Raw genomic sequence first — 22,627 nt, 5'->3', positions numbered from 1 at the left:
GGTTAGGGATTCGGTTCTGCTTGTGGAGGTGCGGTGGCCGGCGGTGTCGATCGAGGGAAAGGCGTGTCACGATGATTTGATGCATGATTCACGCGAGGAGGTGCATTGATGCATGATTTTAGTTTTCCTTTTTTTTTTCTTTGATTGATTGATGATACGGGAGAGTTGAGTGGGCGAATTGATTGGGTGGAGGAATTAAATGAGGACTGTTTATTGACCCGCTCTTTATTTTCCTCCCAAAATGATGTGAAACATTAATTAACTTACCTCGCGAGCCTGCCTAGTATTTATTTTCCTCCCAAAATAAAGAGCTCCGCGATTTGTGGGGATGTTGATTATGTCCTTTGATGCATGATTTTGGCTAGAGGAATCGAGGAGGAGTGTTTATTCACCGGCCCGTCCCACGCGACCCGCTTCTTCCCGAGGCTGCCATTATTTTCCTCCTAAAATGATGACTGGCATTACTTAACTTACCTTGTTATGCATGATTTTCGATTAGTACGCGTCCAAAAATTTGGTGGGCATGTGTCACGCTAGTACAAACCATCCAAAAGGTTGTGCTTCTTCGTGTACGCACCATGAACCATCTTTGGTACATGTACATTTGCGCGCGCGTGCTCTCATGTCGAGTCGTCAAAGACGGAGACTAACCTACCAACACTCTTTAGTTAATTTGCTGCCTTGCATGTGTCCCATCGACACCACCATGCTCGTCGGTCAAGAGGATAAGCGCGCCGAGGTCTAGCTAGTGGTCGTCTTGTCATACTCGTCGGTGTAGTACGTCCGGCTCATCGACACCACCGTCCGAGTCACGCCTCGTCTTCATCGAGACGATGCCATGCATGTCCGGCGTTGGGCCGTCGTGCATGCTACCTCGTCATTCAACGAGCTCACTTGGTGTCAAAACCATGCACCGGAGGAATTCCATCAAGTGTCCATTGCACGTGTCGTCTCGCATCCTCGAGGCCCGCTACCTTCACAACTAATGAGGGCAACTACATGACAGTGTCGGCTTCCTACTTCTCACCTTGACTAGAAGTGTGACATCACTGTTGGAGGACATCACCAAAGTTGAAATCATGCCAAATACCATCAGAAACACCATCTCATTACCACGTAATAGGGGTGAGCCCAAAATGTGACCCAGCTCTTCTAATAACTTGATATTTTTGTTTTGTTTTGTGAGGTTCCAATAACCTTTGCAACATAAACAATGAGTAAAGTGGCATGGAATTACCACTTCGATGAAAAAGCTAGGAGCACACGACATAGGACCCATGCATGTAACAAAGTTTCGTATGAAATCGCGCGAGAAAGGTAAAAAAGACACCCCTTCTCTGCATGGGATCCTAATAAGGATATATAATGTTGTTTAAAGACTAAATGTCAATATACAACTTTTAAGCATGGCACATGGATCCTCCACGAACAATGCTCTCTTGTAGGAAGTTTCTAGACTTATAATGAAAAGGTCTCACCTCGAAGGAAAAGTCATTTTCATGTCCGGTTTTTAGGGCTACATGTAATTGTTTTGTGAATCACTTAGTTCTTACTTTATGCATGAAATGATTGCCCCCTGTCAATTCATGTGCCAGTTTGTTATGCCGACACGCTAGGATTTCCTAGAAAACTCAACTTGGCAAATTTATGAATTGGTATTGTTCTCATGTTCCATTATAAAAATGAAAGTCACATAGAATGGCCACTTTGGGTGAAGAGCTAGGGTTTGTGTTTGGGGTGTCATAGAAGATCGAGGGGCGGCACACATGAAATCATGACAAATACCATCAGAAACACCATCTCATTAGCATGTAGTAGGGGCAAGCCCAAAATGAGTATCAAGATTGTAATATATATTTCTTTATTTTACAAAGTAAAGTTCATTAAAATACTTATATTGAACTAATGATCTCACATATATTATATGTGCATGAGAAATTCACGCAATGAAGGATACTTGTGCTTGATAAACATATGAATTTACCAAAAGTACAAGTAAAAGAAACACTATATGAGATTTCTATAACAAAAGACATGCAGACAGGATTATTTTGAAAAATAAGAAAGTGAGCTACATAATACTTTATGACATCATAGGAAGTTTTTCTTCTTATATATCACTATCACATAGAACATCCACATACCTGTATTTTTTTTAAAAAAAATTGGGTATTCAATTGGGTATTCATCTAAATACAACTGAACTGAAGTAGGCCCTCACCTGTGTGGTAATAACTAGGGCACACAAGCTTGTTGTAAATATGAAAATATGCCAATTACTTTGGCATGGAGACATAGACCCTAACTTAGATCAATATCCTATACCCCTATATCTTAACCATATTCCTGACCTAAACCCTAAACCTACAATCTAAGCCCTAGTTTAGACCGTATACCTAGTACCAAAAAATAAGTTTTGTATTGATTTTTACTCTTTAAACAACATCATATACCCTTGTTAGGACCTCGTGCAAAAGAAGTGTTTTTATCCTTCCTCGCGCGATTTCATGTGAAACCGTGTTACATGGGTGTCATGTCGTACACCCCTAACTTTTCATCGAAGTGGTGATCCCATGTCACTCTCTTCTTTGTTTATGTTGGAGAGGTCATAGGAACCTCACAAGACAAAAAATATATAGGCCAAGTTATTAGAATAGTTGGGTCGGCAGGCTCCAAGTGGGTGCAAGATATCTTCTTTTATGAAACAAAGGTCACTTTAAACTTGTGTTTTGATTTTTATCTTTACACCACACATATATACCCACATATAGGCCCGGCCTATTTTTTCTTTAGCGGAGGTGATTTCATGTGATTGTACTCTTTGAATACCCGGACTCAAAATTTTGGGCTGCCCCTACTACATGTTAAGAAGCTAGGGTTTCTGATGGCTTTTGGCACGATTTCATGGGTGCCACCCCCATTCTACGACCTCTGGGACAGAAACACCCTAGCTTTTCACCCAGAGTGGTGATTCTATGTGACTTTCAACTTTATTAGGCATATAATGGAACATAAGAATAACACCATTTCAGAAATATGCCAAGTCATGTTTTATAGGAAATCCTAGAGTGTCGACATGACGACGAACCGACACATGAATTGATAGGGACAGTCATTCCATGCATGAAGTAAAAAAACAAGGAATCCGCGAAGCAGTTACATGTAGACCAAAAAAGGCATGAAAACATGAAAATGTCATCTCCTTCGAAGTGGGACTTTTTTACTACAAGTCAAGAAACTTCCTACGAGTTAGTATTGTCCGTGATGGATGAGCCACGCTTCAAAGTTTTGTATTAGCCTTTACTTTTTAAACAACATCATATACCCTTATTAAGACCCCGTGCAAAAGAAGTGCCTTTTAATCCTTCCTCGCGCGATTTCATGTGAAACCGTGTTACATGGGCCTCATGTCATACACCCCTAGCTTTTCATCGAAGTGGTGATTCCATGTCACTTTCTTCTTTGTTTATGTTAGAAAGGTCATAGGAACCTCACAAGACAAAAAAAAATAGGCCAAGTTATTAGAAGAGTTGGGTGGGCGGCCTCAAAGTGGGTGCAAGATTATCATTTTTATAGGCCAAGATACCTTGTATAGCGCCTCCCTCTGATCGCCCACCCAACTCTTCTAATAGCTTGCCCTTTTTGTTTTGTTTTATGAGGCTCCTATGACCTTTCTAACATAAAAAAGGTGTAAAGTGACATGGAATCACCACTTCCATGAAAAACTAGGGATACACGACATGAGGCCCATGTAACACGGTTTCGCATGAACTCATGCGAGGGAATGTAGGATACATAATGTTATTTAAAGAGTAAAAGTCAATACACAACATTTAAGGGTGGCACATCATTCACGAATAATAATATGGTGTATGATGTTTCTAGCCTTATATTGTGAAAAAGTCCCACTTCGAACCAAAAGTCATTTTCATGTTCGCATGCCCCTTTTTCGGGGCTACATGTAACAACTTTAAGGATCCCTTATTTCTTTACTTTATACATGAAACAATTGCCCCTATCAATTCATGTGTCGGTTCGTCATCATGCCGACACGCTTGGTTTTCCTAACAAACTCGACTTGGCATGTTTTCTGAATTGGTGTTGTTCTTATGTTCCATTATATGCCTAATAAAGATCAAAGTCACATATAATCACCACTTTGGGTGAAAAGCTAGGGTGATTGTGTTCCGGGGGGGGGGTCGTAGAAGAGGGGGCGACACACATGAAATCGTCCAAATATCATCACAAACCCCATATCCTTAGCATGTAGTAGGGGCGGGCCCAATTTTTTTAGTATGAGTATCTAAAACTATAATATTTCTTTATTTTATAAAATAAATTATGTGAAAATAATTATATATGAACTAATTAACACACATGTATTATATGTGCTTGAGAAACCCACGCAATGAAGGATATATACTTGTGTTAAGTGCCCTATATGGTAGTCGAAATAGTCATTTTACAAATTTCTTGTTTTTTGTGAATGTTTATGTGTACCATAGCCTTTTGAGTTAATTTTGTGCCTCTCTTACCCGCCACTTTCTAAAGACATCTTGACGAAGGAATATTTTCATGATCCAAAGTCAAATCCGCTCCACGGGTAGGAGACACGTTTATTTGTTTGGCAAGGGGCTCGAGTCAACATGTTTGGCTTTCGCAAAAAAAAATGTTTGGATCAAAGACACGATGATGCTCATGAAGGAATTCTCTCAAACTTTATTGCCAGTGTGTTCACAAGACAATACAAAACAAAATAGACGAGAAGATGGACTTGATGGGCTCATAGATGCAACCGACGAGGGTTAGGGATGGGATCTAGGGTTTATGGATATGGAGCTCTACATCGTTGACTTGGCTTAGAAGGGTTCAACATCCTCTTTTGTATGAATGGCTTATGCATATATGCTCATGTGCATTGTCATGTTCCCTATATAAATATCCCCCGCTTAGTCGCGAGGGGTACGCTCTGTCAGCCTCGACCATGACATTTGACAAAGTAGAGATCGACGGAGCAACAAGATCCAAAAAAAAGTAGAAGTATGAGAAACCCTAACTCCAAGGGAGTTTCCCATTGCCTCTAGGACCGCCTCAACTAGAGATCATATTCACAAGTTATGGCTCGCCGAGAAAGAAATGCATGGAGAAATATCCAAAACACCCAGAATTCCTACCACGCCGCCACTATAATGGGACGGCACATGAAATGATAGGTGTTGGCTAGTTGTCATTTCATGCATAAATGAAAACAAGTTAATCCAAAAAAATCCCTCTAGCCCCCGAAAACGGGTGGGAAAAACATCAAAAGACTTTTTCATAATATCGTGCCTACAGTCACTTGTTGCGAGATATTTTTCTTTTTTTCTTTTACTATGTACTGTAGATTTAGTGTCTAATCTAGGGCTTAGGGTGTAGGCTTAGGGTTTAGGTCAGAATTACGGCTAAGATGTAGGGGCTAGGATACTGATCTATAGTTAGGGTCTAGGTCTACATGCCAAAGTAATTGTTGTATTTTCCTATTTAAAACCAGCTTATATACCCAAGTTATTACCACATAGGGGCGGGCCTACTTCAATTTAGTTGTATTAAGATGAATACCCAACTGAATACCCAAATTTTAAAATCTACAAGTAGGTGAATGTTCTATGTGATAGTGATATATAATGTAAAAAAATCATGTGATGTCATAAAGGATTATGTAGCTCACTTTCGTATTTTTCAAAATAATATTTTTTGCATGTATTTTATATAGAAAATCCATATAGTGTTTCTTTCACTTGTAATTTTTTTGTAAATTCATATGTTTATCAGGCACAAGTATCCTTTATTGTGTGGGTTTCTCAAGCACATCGAATATATGTGTGATCATTAGTTCATGTATAGTTCTTTTCATAAACTTTACTTTATAAAATTTTGAAAACTCATTTTGGGTTTCTGATGGTTTTTGGCACAATTTCATGTGCGCCCCTCTTCTACGGGCCTCAAAACACAAAACCCTAACTTTTCACCCAACGCGGTGATTCTATGTGACTTTCATCTTTATTAGGCATATAGTGCAACATAAGAACAATACCAATTTAGAAATATGCCAAGTCAATATTTTAAAGAAATACTAGCGTGTCGACGACGAACGAGCACATGAATTGATAGGGGTAGTCATTTCATGCATAAAGTAAAAAAACAAGGGATCAACAAAGCACATGAATTGATAGGGGTAGTCATTTCATGCATAAAGTAAAAAAAACAAGGGATCAACAAAGCAGTTACATGTAGCCCCCAAAAAATGGCATAAAAACATGAAGATGACTTTCCTTCGAAGTGGGACTTTTTCACAATAAGATCAGAAATTTCCTACAAGATAGATGTGCCGTGCTTAAAGGTTGTGTGTTGGCTTGTACTTTTTAAAGAACATTATACACCCCTTATTAGGACCCCATGCGAAAGGGAACTGTTTAAACCGTGTTACATGGGCCCCATGTCGTCTATCTCTAGATTTTCATCGAAGTGGCCGGTGATTCCATGTTATTTTACTCTTTGTCTATGTTAGAAAGGTCATAGGAACCTCATAAAAACCCAAGTTATTAGAAGAACTATGTTGACGACCTCAAAGTGGGTGCAAGATATCTATTTTTGTGAAGCAAAGGTCATTTAAACGTGTGTCTTTGATTTTCATCTTTACACCAAATTAAACATATATACCCACATATATGGTCAATGCCCGGTGGGTCCCACGACGTCCACCCCTAGGTTTTCCCGAAAAGAGGTGATTTCATGTGACTTTGCTCTTTGATTTTCATCTCTACACCACACCTACCCACCAACAAAGAGGCCAACATACTACAATAGTTAATAATTGGGTTGGTAGGAGGCCAACTACTTCTCACGATTTTATCATATATACTATGGCTGACTAGCCGTCGAGATGGTGACAACTTTGGTGGCGTCCTCCAACGGCGATGTCACACTTGTCGTCGAGGTGACAAGCAGGACGTCGACACCACCGCATAGTTGCCCTCATTAGCTGTCGAGGTAGCGGACCTCGAGGGTGCGAGCCGACGCGGGCGATGGCTGTTCGATGGACTTCCGCTGGTTCGTGTTTTCGACACGGAGCGAGCTCGATGAATGACGAGGTAGCATGCAGGACGGTCCAACGTCGGGCATGCATGCCATCATATTGATGAAGACGAGGCGTGACTTGAATGCTGGTGTCGGTGAGCCATACGTACTACACCAACGAGGGCGACAAGACACCCATTAGACCTCGGCGCGCTTATCCCTCTCCACTTCCGAACACCGATAGGTTAGTCGTCGGCTTGGATGGGTTGGTGAGAGAGAGAGCGCGCGCGCGAATGTACCAAAGATGAAGCAAGCTGAACATACAAGCAATACCTTTTGGATTGTTTGTACTAGTAATACCTAATAATTTTTGGAGGCATACTAATCCAAAATCATGCATAACAAGGCAAGTTAATTACTATGATGTATCATTTTGGGAGGAAAATAAATGGGCAGCCTTGGGAAAGAGCAGGTCGCGTGGGGTGACTCCTCAATTCCGGCTAAACTCACGCAACGCATCCAGCCAAAGAGAAAAAAAAAAGAGAAAAGGAAATCACGCCCTCACTTAACGCCTTGCCTCTCTCCCTCGAATCCCCATTCCTCTCTCCCTCGATCGCCGCCGCCCCGGCACCTCGCCGGCCACCGCACCTCCAGCTCCTCCTCCCCCCAGCACCCCATCCTCTCCATCCAGATCCCACAAGGGCGGCCGCATCCCCCACTACCGACGTGATCTCTTCTCCTCGACCCTCACCGGCGCATGCGACCCACCTCCGCGCCGTCAAGAACCGGCGACCTCCACCATCGCGTCCTGTCGCCCGGAGGTCAACTCCATCTCCGCTGTCCTCTACCGATCCTTCACCGTGCGGATTCCGACCCTCGGCGTCGCGCGCTCCGGGAAGACGTACATCCCCTGGGCACGCCTCCATCGGCGAGCTCCCATCCGGAGAAGGAAAAAGGCCGCTTCAATTCGCCCAGCCATCGCGCTGCTATCCTCCCCCGAAGACCGGCTACTGACCGGAGCCCTGCCGGCAGCCTCCACAAGCCGGTGAGGTGAGCACCACGGTGGACCATCCTAGTGATCCCTTCACCTCACCGCATTTCCTCTCGTGCTAATGGAATGCTGCGTTAAGTGTATGCATGTGTGGGGTGAAAACCCTAGAAAAGCTTGGGATGGATGGATTGATGGTGGTGCTGCTGGAAGAGGCGGCGGAGGGTTTGGGAGCGGCGACAGCTTGCTCTACTGCTCGGACGACGACGGCTGGAACGGATACAGGTATGGCTTGCTGTTAGGAAGGTCAAACCCTGTCCGCTGCCGCCTTTTTATCTGTCCTAAATTACTGCTGCGTCGGCTATCTATGTTGGTTGGTTGGTCTGTGGCTCGATGATAATGGATAGTCATTGTTCGGATTTGTTGTTTCGGTTTGTATCTTGCAGCCATATATCTAGTGGTTCCTCTCCTAACGTGCGTGGCCTGAATATAATTGCCAGGCGCGGTACTTACTAGACATACTACTTGATTATGATGGCTATTTGGTGGAATGTGGTTTCAATTATGTATAGGTGTTGTTTGCTTCGGATGATACCGCTGGCCGGTGATTGTACAACATAATAGATACGTATGCATTGCTGCTAGGTATGTAGATACGTTGCTGTTACTAGCTAGCAACCTAGCAGACAGCAATTAACTCCTCTGCTTTTTCATTGATTCAGTAAGATGCGTACACTGTGACTTCTTTCTAGTCCATTCTCTTTGTCCAAAGTATTGCAAAACGTCATGTATTTTTTGTTAGTACAGATTCTTGACACTTCACGTTATGTGATTCATCCATTCTTTAATCAACCGTGCTCCTTTCTTGACATGTATTTGGCCTCGAGTTTTCTAATTAATCCAGTGGCAAATAGTAACAAAATCCTCTCTAAATGTTTTGGTTTTCGTGTATTTTCAATGTAATTTATATCAAGTGGGAGTTGAAGTGAAAGTGAAGTAATATGGTTCGAAGAACATGAGGTTTTTCTTTTAGTTCTATATCTTAGAAGTGTTCATACCTGCCTTTTTGTAGTCTGGTGCTTTTTTTAGTTCAAATGCGCCAATGGTTGCTTAGTTGTTGATGGTTGGATGCTATTGGCTACTAAATGTGTTGCCTTTTGGTCTCGTGCTTAGTTTCTTAGTTCGTTCTGTGCCCAATCGGTTAGTATTGGCAATGAACATCTTAATGATGTCGTTTTTGTTATATGCAGGTTCCGCTTGGTTTGGTGTAGGTGGAGGGGCTTCAACTCTGCCTCGAGGACATTGTGGCCCGGGTTAAAACCTTTATGGTGAGCTCCTAGTTCACACCTTTGATCTTCGGGTCCCTTGTCCTCGACCCTCGCCGGCGGATGCGACCCACCTCCGCGCCGTCAAGAACCGGCGACCTCCACCCTCACGTCCTGTCGCCCGGAGGCCAACTCCATCTTCGGCGTCCGCTGGAGGTTCTTCACCGCGCAGATTCTGACCCTCGGCACCGCGCTCCGGGAATCTTCGGCGTCCGCTGGAGGTCCTTCACCGCGCAGATTCCGACCCTCGGCGCCGCGCTCCGGGAAGACGTTCATCACCGGACCTGCTACTGACCGGACCACTGCCGGCCGCCTCCACAAGCCGCTGAGGTGAGCGCCACGGTGGCCCATCCTAGTGATCCCTTCACCTCACGCCCCTTCCTATCGTGCTAATGGAGTGTTGCATTTTTGTTTCTCTCTAAGTGTATGCATGTATGGGGTGAAAACCCAAGAAAAGCTTGGGATGGATGGATTGATGGTGGTGCTACTGGAGGAGGCGGCGGCGGTTTGGGAGCGGCGACAGCTTGCTCTACCGCTCGGACGACGGCAGGAGCGGATACAGGTACGGCTTGCTGTTAGGAAGGTGAAGTCCTGTCCGCTGCCGCCTTTTTCTCTGTTCCTAAATTACCGCTGCGTCGGCTATGTATGGTTGGTTGGTTGGTCTGTGCCTCGATGATAATGGCTAGTCGTCGTTGTTGTTTGGATTTGTTGTTTCAGTTTGTATCTTGCAGCAGTATATCTAGTGGTTCGTCTCCTAACGTGCGTGGCCTGAATAGGACTGCCAGGCACCGTACTTACTAGACATACTACTTGATTATGATGGCTGTTTGGTGGAGTGTGGTTTCAGTTAAATTATAGATACGTGCTGTTTGCTTCGGATGATACCGCTGGCCGGTGATTGTACAACATAATAGATACGTATATGCATTGCTGCTAGGTAGGTAGATACGTTGCTGTTACTGGCTAGCAACCATGTGAGCTAGATGTAGATCCAGATTCGTTTCAGTCTAGGTTTGCTATAAACATTAACCCATGATGTGCACAACTAGTTATTCCGAGCTGCTCAAGATGCATCAGTTCAACAGGTTGTTGCTGCGCCTCTCCTCTTCATTGCAGATTTCAGATTAATAATTTACTGAATACTAAATGTTTATATGAATCTTCTGGTTCAAGATTTGAGATCATTTTTTTTCTTCTGTTGATTGCTATTTCATTCCAATTGAGAAAATATGATAAAATAGCAACCAAAGAACTACGATAGATTTGTTAGCAGCAATAAGAATGTCTTGGATTAATCGTGCTCGCACCTTTCCATTCGATTTAAACTATGCCATATCAAGTAATTGATTTTGCTTATTTGCACTTTTTAGTTAGAAATAGAGTGTGCGTACAGCCCTAGTGGCGGAAAGCCAGCCACTAAGGTTGTTTATGAATTTATTCATCTTGGTATCATATATATGCATGAACCTCGACTGCTACTGTGAGTGCCTCCTATTCGTTGTATGCATTATTATTTGCTTTTGTATCAACTTTGTTGTCTCAGCCTCACATGATATAAATTGTTGTTTGAAGTCAAAAATTTATGTAATGGTGTGGCCTCGTTTGATTTTGTGAGCACACAAAACTTTATGGAAGCAAGAGTTTGATACACACCCAGCATTTTGGCAGGTTGTTTCTGGGAGGCACTAAAATAGGTACGAACCATGCCATGAACCCTTCACGACCACAGATCGAAGCGCTGCTACATGGCAAACTGTCGGTGCTAATGGGAGGAGCTCGACCTGGCATATGGGAGGCACATAGAACGAGCTAATGCCGGCAACCACGCCCTCGAGCTTCTCCTTCGGCCACAGTTTTGACCACCTGCTCCTGCTAGAGACTACGTCCCTGAGTTGCTGCTAAGGTCCACCACTTCGAGCTGCTTCTGATGCCTGATGAGGTCTCTCTCCTCCATCTGTTGTTTCTAAAAATTGTATCTTTTCTCCTGTTTAATGTGTAACCAGTAAAGAAAATCATATGTATTTGTGGGTAGTAAGTTGTGTCAGTCAATACAACATTGGTCTGCATGTTTTAGATTCTAATCATTTCATAGGTGTTCAATGGTTTAGTTTTTTTTATTTAGGTATCGGCTAATTTGTTAGAGTTTCTCGAATATTCAAATTCTGAACCCACAAGCTCAGCCTGCTTCATACATACCTGTTGTTATTCTGACTTTATGTTATTATTCTGACTGCTACAGGTTCAGAGTTTCTTAATTTTTTGAATATCCTTGTTATTCTGACTTTCTGTTGCACTTTTGCAGTTGATACTGGAGCTTGGACGATACATTGAGGAGCTCAAGAAAACACATGGTGCTATTTCTGAATTTGGAAATCCGAAGTAATTATTCTGTGCATTTGCTCCAAGGATTTCCTTTTTACACTGCTATTATTTTTTTGAATGGAAATATTGCTAATAGTGCGACAAGTATGTGTCTAATTATTATTCCCGCTGTGGAAGTTGTTGGATTGTTTCTAAATTGTTTATATCAGTGGTCATTGGAGGTTGAGACAATGAAGTTGCTCTTGGATTTGCTATGATTTTTATCCCAATTTACTTCGTGAATGCTTGTCTCTTTAATTTTACTTTATGTACCACTTGTGATAATAATAGTTCCTCTTGTTGTTATTGACTCCAATTGGTGTACACAAAGTCTAGAAAAAGGTGTACATATAGTTATTTTATCTGCCCATTAACATGTGTTTTATAGTATCTTCCAGGATGCATAATGTTTCTTTGTACAGGATGTGTAATTGATTAGGAGGTTACAGCTAATAAAATAAGCTCTATTTGTAATAAACTCATGATATTTTTCACTATCTACAGTAAATTATGTGTGCTCAATTAACTACAGATTACTACTTGTTTATAGGAAACCTTTTTATTTGCTTGCTGCTTATGTATAGCCAATGCTGAAACCTGTATATTTTCAGGTTCAAAGCATATTGGTTGCTCGACTTGGCCAAAACAACGAGGAGTTCCTCATCTTATTGTTCACTTGCATACCCTGTGTTCTACTCACACTCCACCAAGCCACATACATGTCATGCTACACTAGATACTGATACCATTGGTAAAAAAATTCCTTGCCTCGCGAAAACCTGGACTGGAATAGTTACAACTTACATTACAACGAGGGCCGAGCGGTTCCCTTCTTCTCGGCTCCCTCTTCTTGCTTCATAGTTGCCTGCTACCGGTTACCGAGAGATAGATGATGCGGCCGCCCATGCTCTAAAGCCACTGCCGTAGAGCGTAGAAGCAGGTGCAGGTGAATTCTTTTCAGATGTTTACACCTGAACCCTTATATATTCTTGTATTTTTTAGTTTGTGAGGGACAGTAAGTAGTTACTGTACTATGACATGTTGTTAAGTGCTTTCCAGTTCTAAGGGGGATACAGTCCGTCTTCCCAAATCATTCTAGATATTCTTATTTTTCGTGCAATTTTCACCTTCTGTAGTCATAGTAGGAATAGGGTCTTATGAGTAGTCAAATTACTGCTTTATACTGTGCTGGCATTATTTTCAATGACTTCTATTTTCTAGCCCATTGTTTTCTGCTATGTTTGAAGACTGTAATAAGAGTGTAGATGAAGAGATTCTTTACCATTTGTTAACAACGGTTTGTGTGGATTTAATTGCTCACACTTTAGATTTTTGGATGCGAGCCCTGTGGTATTTATGATTGGTATATGATGACTGAAGTGTGGCCAACTATCCCTGGCAGTTCATCGATGGAGATGTGCACGGGGCAGTAAAATGTTTAGATTCCTTAGTTCTTCTATTTGTAGAATGGTCTGTATAAGGAATCATTCATACTTAAATTTGAAGTAGAGAAGCAATTTGTGAGAAAAAATGGCGAGAAAAATTATGGATTGAACCAAACTATAGCCGGAGCCAAATAGCGAAATTCACCATCCGTGGTTCTATGTGCGTTATATGGCGACGGTACATGTATCATTTTGCGGTTTCCTGTAACTTTAGGCTTTCTTCTTATGTTTGTCTTGAGGATTGTCTTTCTCAAGGGATACTTTTGCTTAGTCACTTGTTAACTCCATATTATGTTTAAGGATTGTTCAATTTATTCCAAAACTTGGCTGTGAATATCATATTTAGCTGATGTACAGAAACAAAAGAACATCTTTGATGAGCATGTTCATCTTACACAGTAGCATTGATAGGCTGGTTGGATATCATGTTTTAGCTGCTAATGGCTTTATTTTGGTATGCCAAGTGGCTTTGTTGGCTGGATTGATTTCACATGATGATCGGCAGGAAATGACATCATTGCCTTGTGGCTGGGCTGTTTGTCCAAATTCGAATGTTTAGCATCTTGGCATAGCATATTTTAGTGGGTTCCCTTTTTGTAGTCTGGAGCTTTCTTTTTAGTTTTGACGGGCCAATGTTCGCTTAGTTGTTGATGGTTGGATGCTATATATTGGCTACTAAATGTGTTGCCTCTTGGTCTCGTGCTTAGTTGCTTAGTTCGTTTTGTGCCCAATCAAATAGTACTGGTAATGAACATTTTAATGATTTCGTTTTCTATTATATGCAGGTTCCGCTTGGTTTGGTGCTGGTGGAGGTGCTTCAGCTTGGCCTCGAGGACGTAGTGACCCAGCCTTGGTTAAAACCTTGGTGACCTCCTGGTTCACCCTTTTGATCTTCGGCTCCCTTGTACTCACCATGGCTATATTCGGATGTGCTGACCCGCTGCGAGGCTTCAAAGGCTTGGAATTATGTATGTGATGGCTATCTTGCCATCTAAATTCTGTTGCTAGGAATATAATATATATGCCTCGTTGTTTCAGGTCATGATGCGTCTATGCTTGGAAAGCTAATGGACCTGATGATTTTGTGTTGTAGCCTGAGCTTGCTGTTCTATAGTTCTCCTCTCAATCCTCGTGTTTAGTATTGTGTGGTTTTTGATCAGGTCCTGTTTTGGGAGTATAGCTCAGTTGTTTTACACTGTTCTAGTTCTGGTTAAGCAAATAGCATAAGAACAAAATTGGCTATGACGTTCTCACTTTGTTTTTATGCTTCCCTTTGATGGTCTGGGAGTATAGATTTTTTATGCTTCATTTTGATGGTCTAGCAGTATAGATTGGAATTGAACTGAAGGAAGAATGCTCCCAGTTTGATCTATATAGTCTTTTGTTACTTGTTTACTTTTATCAGGAATTAACATATGGTTATCCAATTGTGCAGTTTGGTTATTCCTAGGAGCGGTGTCCGTCTTCTTCAACTCTTGTGTTTGGTTGAGTTTCAGTACCAACTAAACATTTCAGTAATAATATCTTTCCCCTGTGACCTGCAGGTTCCGCCACTTGGGTCTGGTGCATTTCCTGATGTATCGGCGTTGAGGAGGACGGAGGACGATGCGGCCTGTCCTACCGTTGTCACCCAGCATGCTCTCGCAGTGCTCCTGCGCTGGCTTTTGCATGTGTGATATTGTTTGAATGAATTCTTGCAGTATTCAGTGGCTATAAAGTTGGAATGATCAGAAGTTGTAATATACAATCAAAATATATAGTTAATACATCATTCTGTCCTTAATTCAACTTGAGAGACCGAGTTGAATTGTGTGTTTGGATGTCACATGGGCTGTGCTCTATGCAAATTTAATGACAAATATTTTTGATGATCAAAATTTCCATATAATATGGAAAGGTTCTGTCAAAATTTCAACTTTTTTGATTAAACGTGTAATAATTGGTTAGTGAGCTTAGCCATGTCTTGAATATAAAGAAAAATCCCCTGGCACTCACTGTGTGTAAATACTCAAGTACGTGGAGTCGGATGTGTTCTAGCTGTTGACGCCTTGTGGCACTGAGATCATGGCTGCAAATCGCCATTGGTCATGTAGCATAGAACAATTTCCTCCAGAGTACAGGAAAGGAGTGATTCACTGGATTTATATCATAGAATTCTAGGATTTTAACAGGAACGACCACAAGTGCATGATGTTTCCGTTGTTGGTTGGCAGAGAAAGCAATGTCACTATGTCAGCGTGTTTGACAATGTTAAGGAAGGGAAATGAGAGTTTAATAGTAGTAGTTTGCTGGGATTACAAATTGATTTGTAGTCTCATTTTCCTCGTTTGGTTTACAGCAGCAATTGCTACTCCCTCCGATACGGTGTAACCGGCACCGGAGAAGCATGCAGTTTCAAAACACACTCAATATAAGGCATATTTGCATAATGTGCATGCTATGTGAAGGCAACTGTGCGTGCATGATCGATCTTGAAAGAAAGGTTCTTGCGAAAATATTAAAATTTATTGGCAATGTCACAAAGAAAATCTAGAGAAAGGTTCAGCGATGGTGGAGAGGTGGCCTAACTTATCGATCTTGAAAGAAAGGTTCTTGCGAAAATATTAAGATTTATTGGCAATGTCACAAAGAAAATCTAGAGAAAGGTTCAGCGATGGTGGAGAGGTGGCCTAACTTATTGAGCTTAGCCACGGATTGAATAGTTGTCCTTTTTCTTAAGGAACTAGCAACAAAGATATTGCATAGAACAATTTCCTCCGAAATACAGGCAAGGAGTGACACACGGGATTCCTATCCTATAATTCTAGGATTTTAACAGGGGACCGACCACCAGTGCATGATGGCTAATAGTAGGAGTTTGGTGGATTAATCAAGGCAAATTGATTCGTTGTCACATTCCCTCGTCTGGTTTACAATGACAATTGCTACTCTTTTAGATACGGGCCGGGTTAACCAACATGCTGGAAAAGGCATGCAGTTTTAAAACCCAGTCGGCATGAGGCGCATTTGCGTTAATTGTTCGTTTAAGTAGGAGCTAACCGCTCTCCTCCCGCAATCTTCTCTCGCGTTTGCATGCTACTATATGTGAACGCAAGTGCATGCATGATATAAACAGTCATAATATATAGTTCATAACTTGCTTTCTGTCCTTGATTCAACTTCCGAGTCTGAGTTGAACTGTGTATTTGGATATCATAATTGCTGTGCTCTAAGATTTTCACTGTCAAGTTTTTTTTGCGTGGTCAAAATGTCCAAAGAACGAGGGAAGGAGCTGTCAAAATTTCAACTTTTGTGTTGATTAACATGTAGTAATTGGTTAATGAGCTCAGTTATGTTTTGACTATAAAGAAATCATGTGGCCAGTACTCGCTGTGTGTAAATAGCAACATTGAAATGGGCTTGACCGGCCGATGGTTCCAGTACGCGGAGTCAGCTGTGTTGTAGCTGCTAATGCCTTGTGGTACCAAGATCACACGGCTGCAAATTGCAATTGCTCCCATGCTTCTATCTGGTTGTTTCATCATAAAAACAAGGATCAAGATGTCTTTTCTTTGTCAGTAAAACAACATAGCATAGAACACTTTTGCTCCAAAATCCTAGGAAAAATCAGGGAGTGATTTACCGGATTCCTATCCTAGAATTCCAGGATTTGAACAGGTCAACAGGGAACAACCACCTGTGCATGAAATTTCGTTGCTAAGGAAGGGGAATGGGAGTTCAATGGTAGGAGTTTAACTGCACTAAATGTTTCGCTTAATTAGGGGCTAACCGCACTCCTCCCGCAGCCTTCTGCCGCATAATATGCATGCTTGCATCGTGCATGCACAGAAATATCGTGATTTATTGACATTCTGCCACAAAAGATCCATGGAACGGTTTAACATTGGTGGAGAGGTTGGCCTAACAACTAGAGTAGAATCAACGCAACTCTCCAAATCAACGATTGCCTAGGTTCCAAAGTTTGCGCAAAAAAAAAATCAAAGGGAAAAAATTAGGAGTGAGTCGGTTAATATGTACAGGAGAGACTAGGGCCAACGAAGGATTTTTTCAATATTTTTTCTAGCACTTCCAAATCTAGACTTGAATCACGGAATCCTACTACCAATACAACTTAATTCCATTCCCTTTGCTCACCTCAACCTCCCATCCTTGAAACAAACGCGAGAAACTTAAGTCTCGATACTACCCTTTTACTATTTCCATTCCCTAGTAAGTATTAATTACCTCCAACGAATCACACCTATGTGAGATATAGTATTTCCCTAGAATTCAGCCATCTAGTAGTATGGTAGACCAATCAATTTTCGTGTGATTAATTGACCTTCCACGTCACCGATCCGTGGTATCACGTATCTAGGCCGTCCATTCTTCCCAGATTAGATATCCTAACAAGCGACGACCAGATTAGAGAGGCTCTCACCAACGATAGGGTCGAAAATTTTCATCTTCCCGCCGTACGGTTTTGCCTCTCTGAAAATTCGAACTGTTCCAAAACCCCAGGCTTCTTTCTCTATAAGTACAAGCCCCCTCGCTACACACCGCGTGTCGGTGCGCGTGACTTTTGTGACTTAGACTTTGACTCTTGCTCGGAGAGGAGAGGAGAGAAGAGGAGGCCGCCATGCTGCATCATCGCTGCCGGCCATGGTGGTGGATGAAGGCCGGCTGCATCCAGAAGGCTGCTAAAGTCGCCGTCGTCGTGGAGCGAGCGAGCTCTTGCCAACATATTGATCCATCCATCGGGCGGGCGGGCGGGTGGGCAAGTAAGGTAACCATGCTCGTGTCATGTACGTAGGATCTAATGTGGTTCCGCCCGTCCATGCATGAGTGGAGATATCCATGGTCGTGAGATCTGCTGGATTGATGCATCTTAATTGGGGGGCGATTTTACCGAGCAGCCTAGTTCTTCTTTTCCCCATATCTTTTTTGGATGCTCCTTGTTGTGGCCGGTTTCCACCATCGGGGGTCCTTAATTAATTTGATTCGGTTCAGTAGCAGTAGTAGGATTCAGGTAGGAAAACAAACACACCAAATCGTACGTATGTATACTAGGGATGGAGTAGTTGTCGTGTGATGGCCTGCTAGGTGCTAGGTAGCTAGGATCAGTTTGGCTCCAAGAGATGCAAAAAAGAGAGGATTAGCTGCGTGGCGTACGTGCGCGTGCGAATGGATGAATCGATCCGGCCGCGCGCGTATGAATGGACTGGGTTGATCTCCTTTTTTTCTCCGTGAGATGAGATTGACGTGGGATTTGGCGAGAGCAAACAAAAAGTGCGAACAGCAGTTCCGCGTGCGTGCGCGCGGGCCTACAGCCTGGCGCCACGCGACCGATCCAGCGCGCGCGCCTCACGCATGTATCCGGACTCGGAAAAAAAAAAGGAAGGCACGGCGGCGGTGTACGAGAGACGGAGACGCAACAAATGGGCGAAACTAGCCACGTTGCCCAAGTTGGCGCGCGTGGCGCCACGGCTGAGCCCACTACCACCACACCCTTGCCGGACCTGGCGAAAGAGCTCTGCTTTCTTTCCTTCCACCCCCACACGCGTACAGGCTCCAGCTCCAGCGCACTGCTCCGGTTGCCGCTCACATGGAGCTCGCGGTGAGAGCGGCGGCAGCTTCCTGCTCCTCCTACCCGTCGTTCCAGCGCGCCCGTGTCCCCCGCCGCCTCCGCCGCGGCCCAGGCCTGCCGCCGCTGCCCGCTCGCCGGGTGGCCGTCTCCGCGACCATCGCCGTCGACCCGGTACGTATCCCTCTAGCCGCTTCCAGAATCTGTTGTGAATTTGTGATTGCTTGAAAACGGGAGAACGAGTTCTTGCACACCAGCTGTTTGGTTTTTTGCTGAGGTGGGAGAGACTGGCATGAACGAAGATTAGTATATTCAGTACAGTAATCAGTCGACTCGAGCTTGTCGAAGTGTAGCAGAGCTTGGTGGGAGATGATGCGAGTCATCGTTTGCAGTGCTGATCTATAGACGTCAGATGTGAACATTCAACCTCTCATGGTAGATTAGTGAAAATGTTAGCTTTTGATCGATGTCTGAGACTCTGTTGCCATTACATGTATACGGTGCCTGAAAACTGCGAGGCAGCTTGTAGTAACAACACTCAGCAGCTTAACTCGCTAACAAGATGCTCATGGTGAGCTGCCGATGTTTGAATTTATAATGATTTATATTGCATGACAAGGTGCTCGTGTTGGGACAGGAAGCAGCTTGTTTAATAGCATAGTTACTGGAAGGGTTCCGTTAAGCGTTAAGCGTAAATGAATGTTTTGAGTGCTAGCTGATTGATGTTATCCTTTTGTGTAAAACTGGTGCTCTTTACGTAAAAAGATTCAGGATATCAAAACTGAGCAGAATGACGTTTCGAAGACTGAGGTGTTCGCGTGTCCTGTTTGCTATGAACCACTGATAAGGAAAGGGCCTCCAGGCATGAACTTGTATGTCTAACTCCACGACCTTCATCTCTCATGCATATGTAGACTGGAACTTATGTGGCTTCTGATTTATGCACGTCTCAGGTCCGCAATTTATAGGTCTGGATTCAAGTGTTTGAAATGCAACAAGTCATACACCAGCAAAGACATCTTCTTGGATCTCACTGTCACTTCAGGAGCAAAAGAATACAGCGAGCTAAAGCCAGCTAGAACTGAGCTGTTTAGGAGCCCGCTCGTCTCGTTTCTTTACGAGAGAGGATGGCGTCAGAACTTCAACCGGAGTGGCTTCCCTGGTCGCGATGAAGAGGTACATTTCTAGGCCGCCTCATTCATTCTTCAATTCTGTAGCGTTAAGCCTTTACTGCTCAGTGAATTCTTACTTACCTGCCCTGCAAAATCATACCTCTGTCGCTCACAGGTATTTGATGCTTGATGTTTTTGTGTTGCAACAAAAAATTCTCATCATCTTTCTTGCCGAGAAAATATTCATATTTACATGTATATAACTTTGAGCTTTTGTTGCCTTTATCAGTTCCAAATGGCTCAAGATTATTTCCAATCAGTTGTTGGTGGTATACTCGTTGATGTCAGCTGTGGCAGTGGCTTGTTCGCAAGGAAGTTCGCAACCTCTGGGGCATACTCATCCGTGATTGCTCTGGACTTTTCTGAGAATATGCTCCGCCAATGCTATGATTACATCAAGCAAGACGATACCCCCCTAAACACGTGAGCTTTCGTTCTTGTTTCTTTTAAGATTTTCCTGTATAACTTGAAAATTGTCTTGCATGTTCCAACATCCAATAAATTGTTTGTGGCAGCTAGTGGTAGTCAACTACCCAAAAAAAACTATGATCTATGTGTTCAAATCTAATTGAACAACATTTGATTGTCTATTCTATTATTTCTATCTTGTACAACTTCAGAACGTTGTTCTTTTCTAAGTACAGTACAATATAATCATGAACATGCAGAGAAGTATTCTCTGATGCTTCGAGCAAACACTTTTTTTTCTTTTGGTTCTGCAGGAACCTCGCACTTGTAAGGGCTGATATTTCAAGACTCCCCTTTGCTTCATGTTCAATTGATGCCATTCACGCTGGAGCCGCTATACACTGTTGGCCATCCCCTTCAAATGCGGTACCGTACATGGCTTGTTTGCAGCTTTTAGTCAAGTGACTATGTAACATGGTTCATAATTGTATATAGAAAAACTGATGTCTGTGGGTTTTTGATTTTATTCCACAAGTCCACCAAACAATGAGCCAATCCGTAATGTTTAAACCACTTTGGGCATTACATGAAAATAGTGCGCTGTATTTCTTTGAATTCTTTAACGTTCAATGATTTTGGGGAGTCAACAGAGATAGTTTAGTGTTTAGTACTATGCTTGGACAGCTTTGATCAGATTGCGTTGAATGTCTTAGTTTGAATAAACTTGAAACTGGGGCATTACGTGATTGCTTGTGCCTCCATAGACCCCAAAATCTCAAAACAGTGTATCTGAAAAGTAGTTTTTTCAGATTCTTTGATTGTATGTATTGTTTAACAATGATAACATAGTTTCTACATGTTTCTCGTGCTGGTTAGTTTTTTCAAAACCTTTATATTTGTGTTTCATCTGAACATGTCATTTCTATTAACATTGGCACTGTATAATGGATCGAGGAACTAGTCATTCTGAAGCATTACAGATATCAAATTACTATGCTTTGGCCAACTCGTCAAACTAATCCTTTACATTAGATCCTGTTAATCAGCACTCGGTCCATTATCCTTTTTGTCATATGAGCACATTCATCATGGTAACAATATTAACATCTCCTGCTCCTCTTTAAAATTCAGGTAGCTGAAATAAGCCGAGTGCTGAGGCCGGGCGGCGTCTTTGTGGGGACGACCTTCTTATCCTCCCCCACTAACAGCGGTCCGTTCTCTGCCGGCGCGTTGAGACCACTAAGACAGGTAAAAAGAGAAGTCGTCGATTGTTTAGTGCTACTTGATTTATTTTCAGCCTAGCTAAGGTCACCTAGCCTGATGATGTAACTATTCGGTTTCGTGCTACAGCTAGCCTGATGCGGCTTTTCTGCTTTGTGCTGCAGATTGTTGGACCGGTGAACAGCAGCTACAATTTCTTCACGGAAGGAGAGCTGGAAGACCTGTGCAGATCATGTGGTCTGGTTAACTACAGCAGCAAGGTGCAGAGATCGTTCATCATGTTCTCCGGGCAGAAGCCATAGCCCAAGAATAGCATTCGAACTTACTCAGTGTAGCCACAGTATATAAATGTATATATTTTCTTTTCTGAAATAGTATACAAATCTATATATATTGATGTTATCTGTTAAAATTCAGTTGGCCGAAGTGTAACTTCTATATATACCTACCAGAGAACTAAAACAAGTGATGATCACCCTCATTACGGACTGAATTCCAATCGGTCTCCAATTTATATACGCATACCAGATTGCCAGCCCTCGACGAACAGCAAGCCGCTGCACCATGGAACACATCCTGTCTTGGAAATGCAGAGGATGTAGGGAAAGAAGCAGTACCAACTTAATATAAATATAAAAATATAAACCATAGCCCATTCTACATACGTGTAGGTCCTCTGTACCAAATTAAAACAACTAATCGGTAATTCATCTCGTTGTCATAAAGATTTCATATCATAATCTGTTAACTTCGCATTGTCCCCTTCTTAGCATACCATTCTTCATTGTCAATATCCATTACAGTTACTAGACGATCTTGTCCAATTACGAACCTATTAGATACAACATCATTAGCAACTTCAGTACTAGTATATATTTGTGATAATAATAATAACAATAATAATAATAATAATATTCACATTTGTTTCACGCAGTATAGAGAGTATGGACGGGTATGAAGTTTACATGACAATTTTAGTAGTCTTGGCAACAGGGCTGGCCCACAGCGTTATGTCATCCATACGGTGCCTCCTGGATTGGGTTCGGCCTAGAACGACCAGATAATAAGTTGGGCCGCTCCGGCGCCAA

The 22,627-nt window shown here is 42.6% G+C and overlaps 1 protein-coding gene and 1 long non-coding RNA gene across 5 annotated transcripts; both read left to right on the top strand.

Annotated features, from left to right (window-relative positions):
- Positions 1-9,325: 9,325 nt before the first annotated feature.
- Positions 9,326-14,985, top strand: LOC124699059. Of its 4 annotated transcripts, XR_007001250.1 has the most exons (7): positions 9,326-9,699; positions 9,793-9,931; positions 11,038-11,308; positions 11,672-11,748; positions 12,342-12,676; positions 13,961-14,143; positions 14,214-14,985. It is a non-coding gene; the product is annotated as an uncharacterized LOC124699059 (long non-coding RNA). The 4 variants fall into 4 exon arrangements; XR_007001247.1 differs by having other exon boundaries at positions 12,342-12,670; positions 13,961-14,985; XR_007001246.1 differs by having other exon boundaries at positions 13,961-14,985.
- A 3,759-nt stretch (positions 14,986-18,744) lies between these two features.
- LOC124699015 (uncharacterized methyltransferase At2g41040, chloroplastic-like) lies at positions 18,745-21,965 on the top strand. The gene is made up of 7 exons (XM_047231395.1): positions 18,745-18,912; positions 19,504-19,610; positions 19,692-19,914; positions 20,140-20,333; positions 20,633-20,744; positions 21,450-21,566; positions 21,704-21,965. The coding sequence occupies exons 1-7, from the start codon at positions 18,760-18,762 to the stop codon at positions 21,839-21,841; spliced, it is 1,044 nt and encodes a 347-aa protein (XP_047087351.1). The 5' UTR covers positions 18,745-18,759; the 3' UTR covers positions 21,842-21,965.
- The last annotated feature ends 662 nt before the right edge of the window (positions 21,966-22,627 follow it).

Source organism: Lolium rigidum, chromosome 1 (assembly GCF_022539505.1).
Source record: "Lolium rigidum isolate FL_2022 chromosome 1, APGP_CSIRO_Lrig_0.1, whole genome shotgun sequence".
Lineage (NCBI taxonomy): Eukaryota > Viridiplantae > Streptophyta > Magnoliopsida > Poales > Poaceae > Lolium > Lolium rigidum.
Note: the sequence above shows the minus strand (reverse complement) of the source record. Positions and strands in the feature narration are given on the sequence as shown.

Bases quoted from the DNA above. Each gene is read 5' to 3' on its own strand.
- LOC124699015 (XM_047231395.1), top strand. From the start codon at position 18,760: ATGGAGCTCGCGGTGAGAGCGGCGGCAGCTTCCTGCTCCTCCTACCCG. The intron at 19,611-19,691 runs GTATGTCTAACT...TGCACGTCTCAG, and splicing joins GGGCCTCCAGGCATGAACTT to GTCCGCAATTTATAGGTCTG. The intron at 20,745-21,449 runs GTACCGTACATG...TTTAAAATTCAG, and splicing joins GGCCATCCCCTTCAAATGCG to GTAGCTGAAATAAGCCGAGT.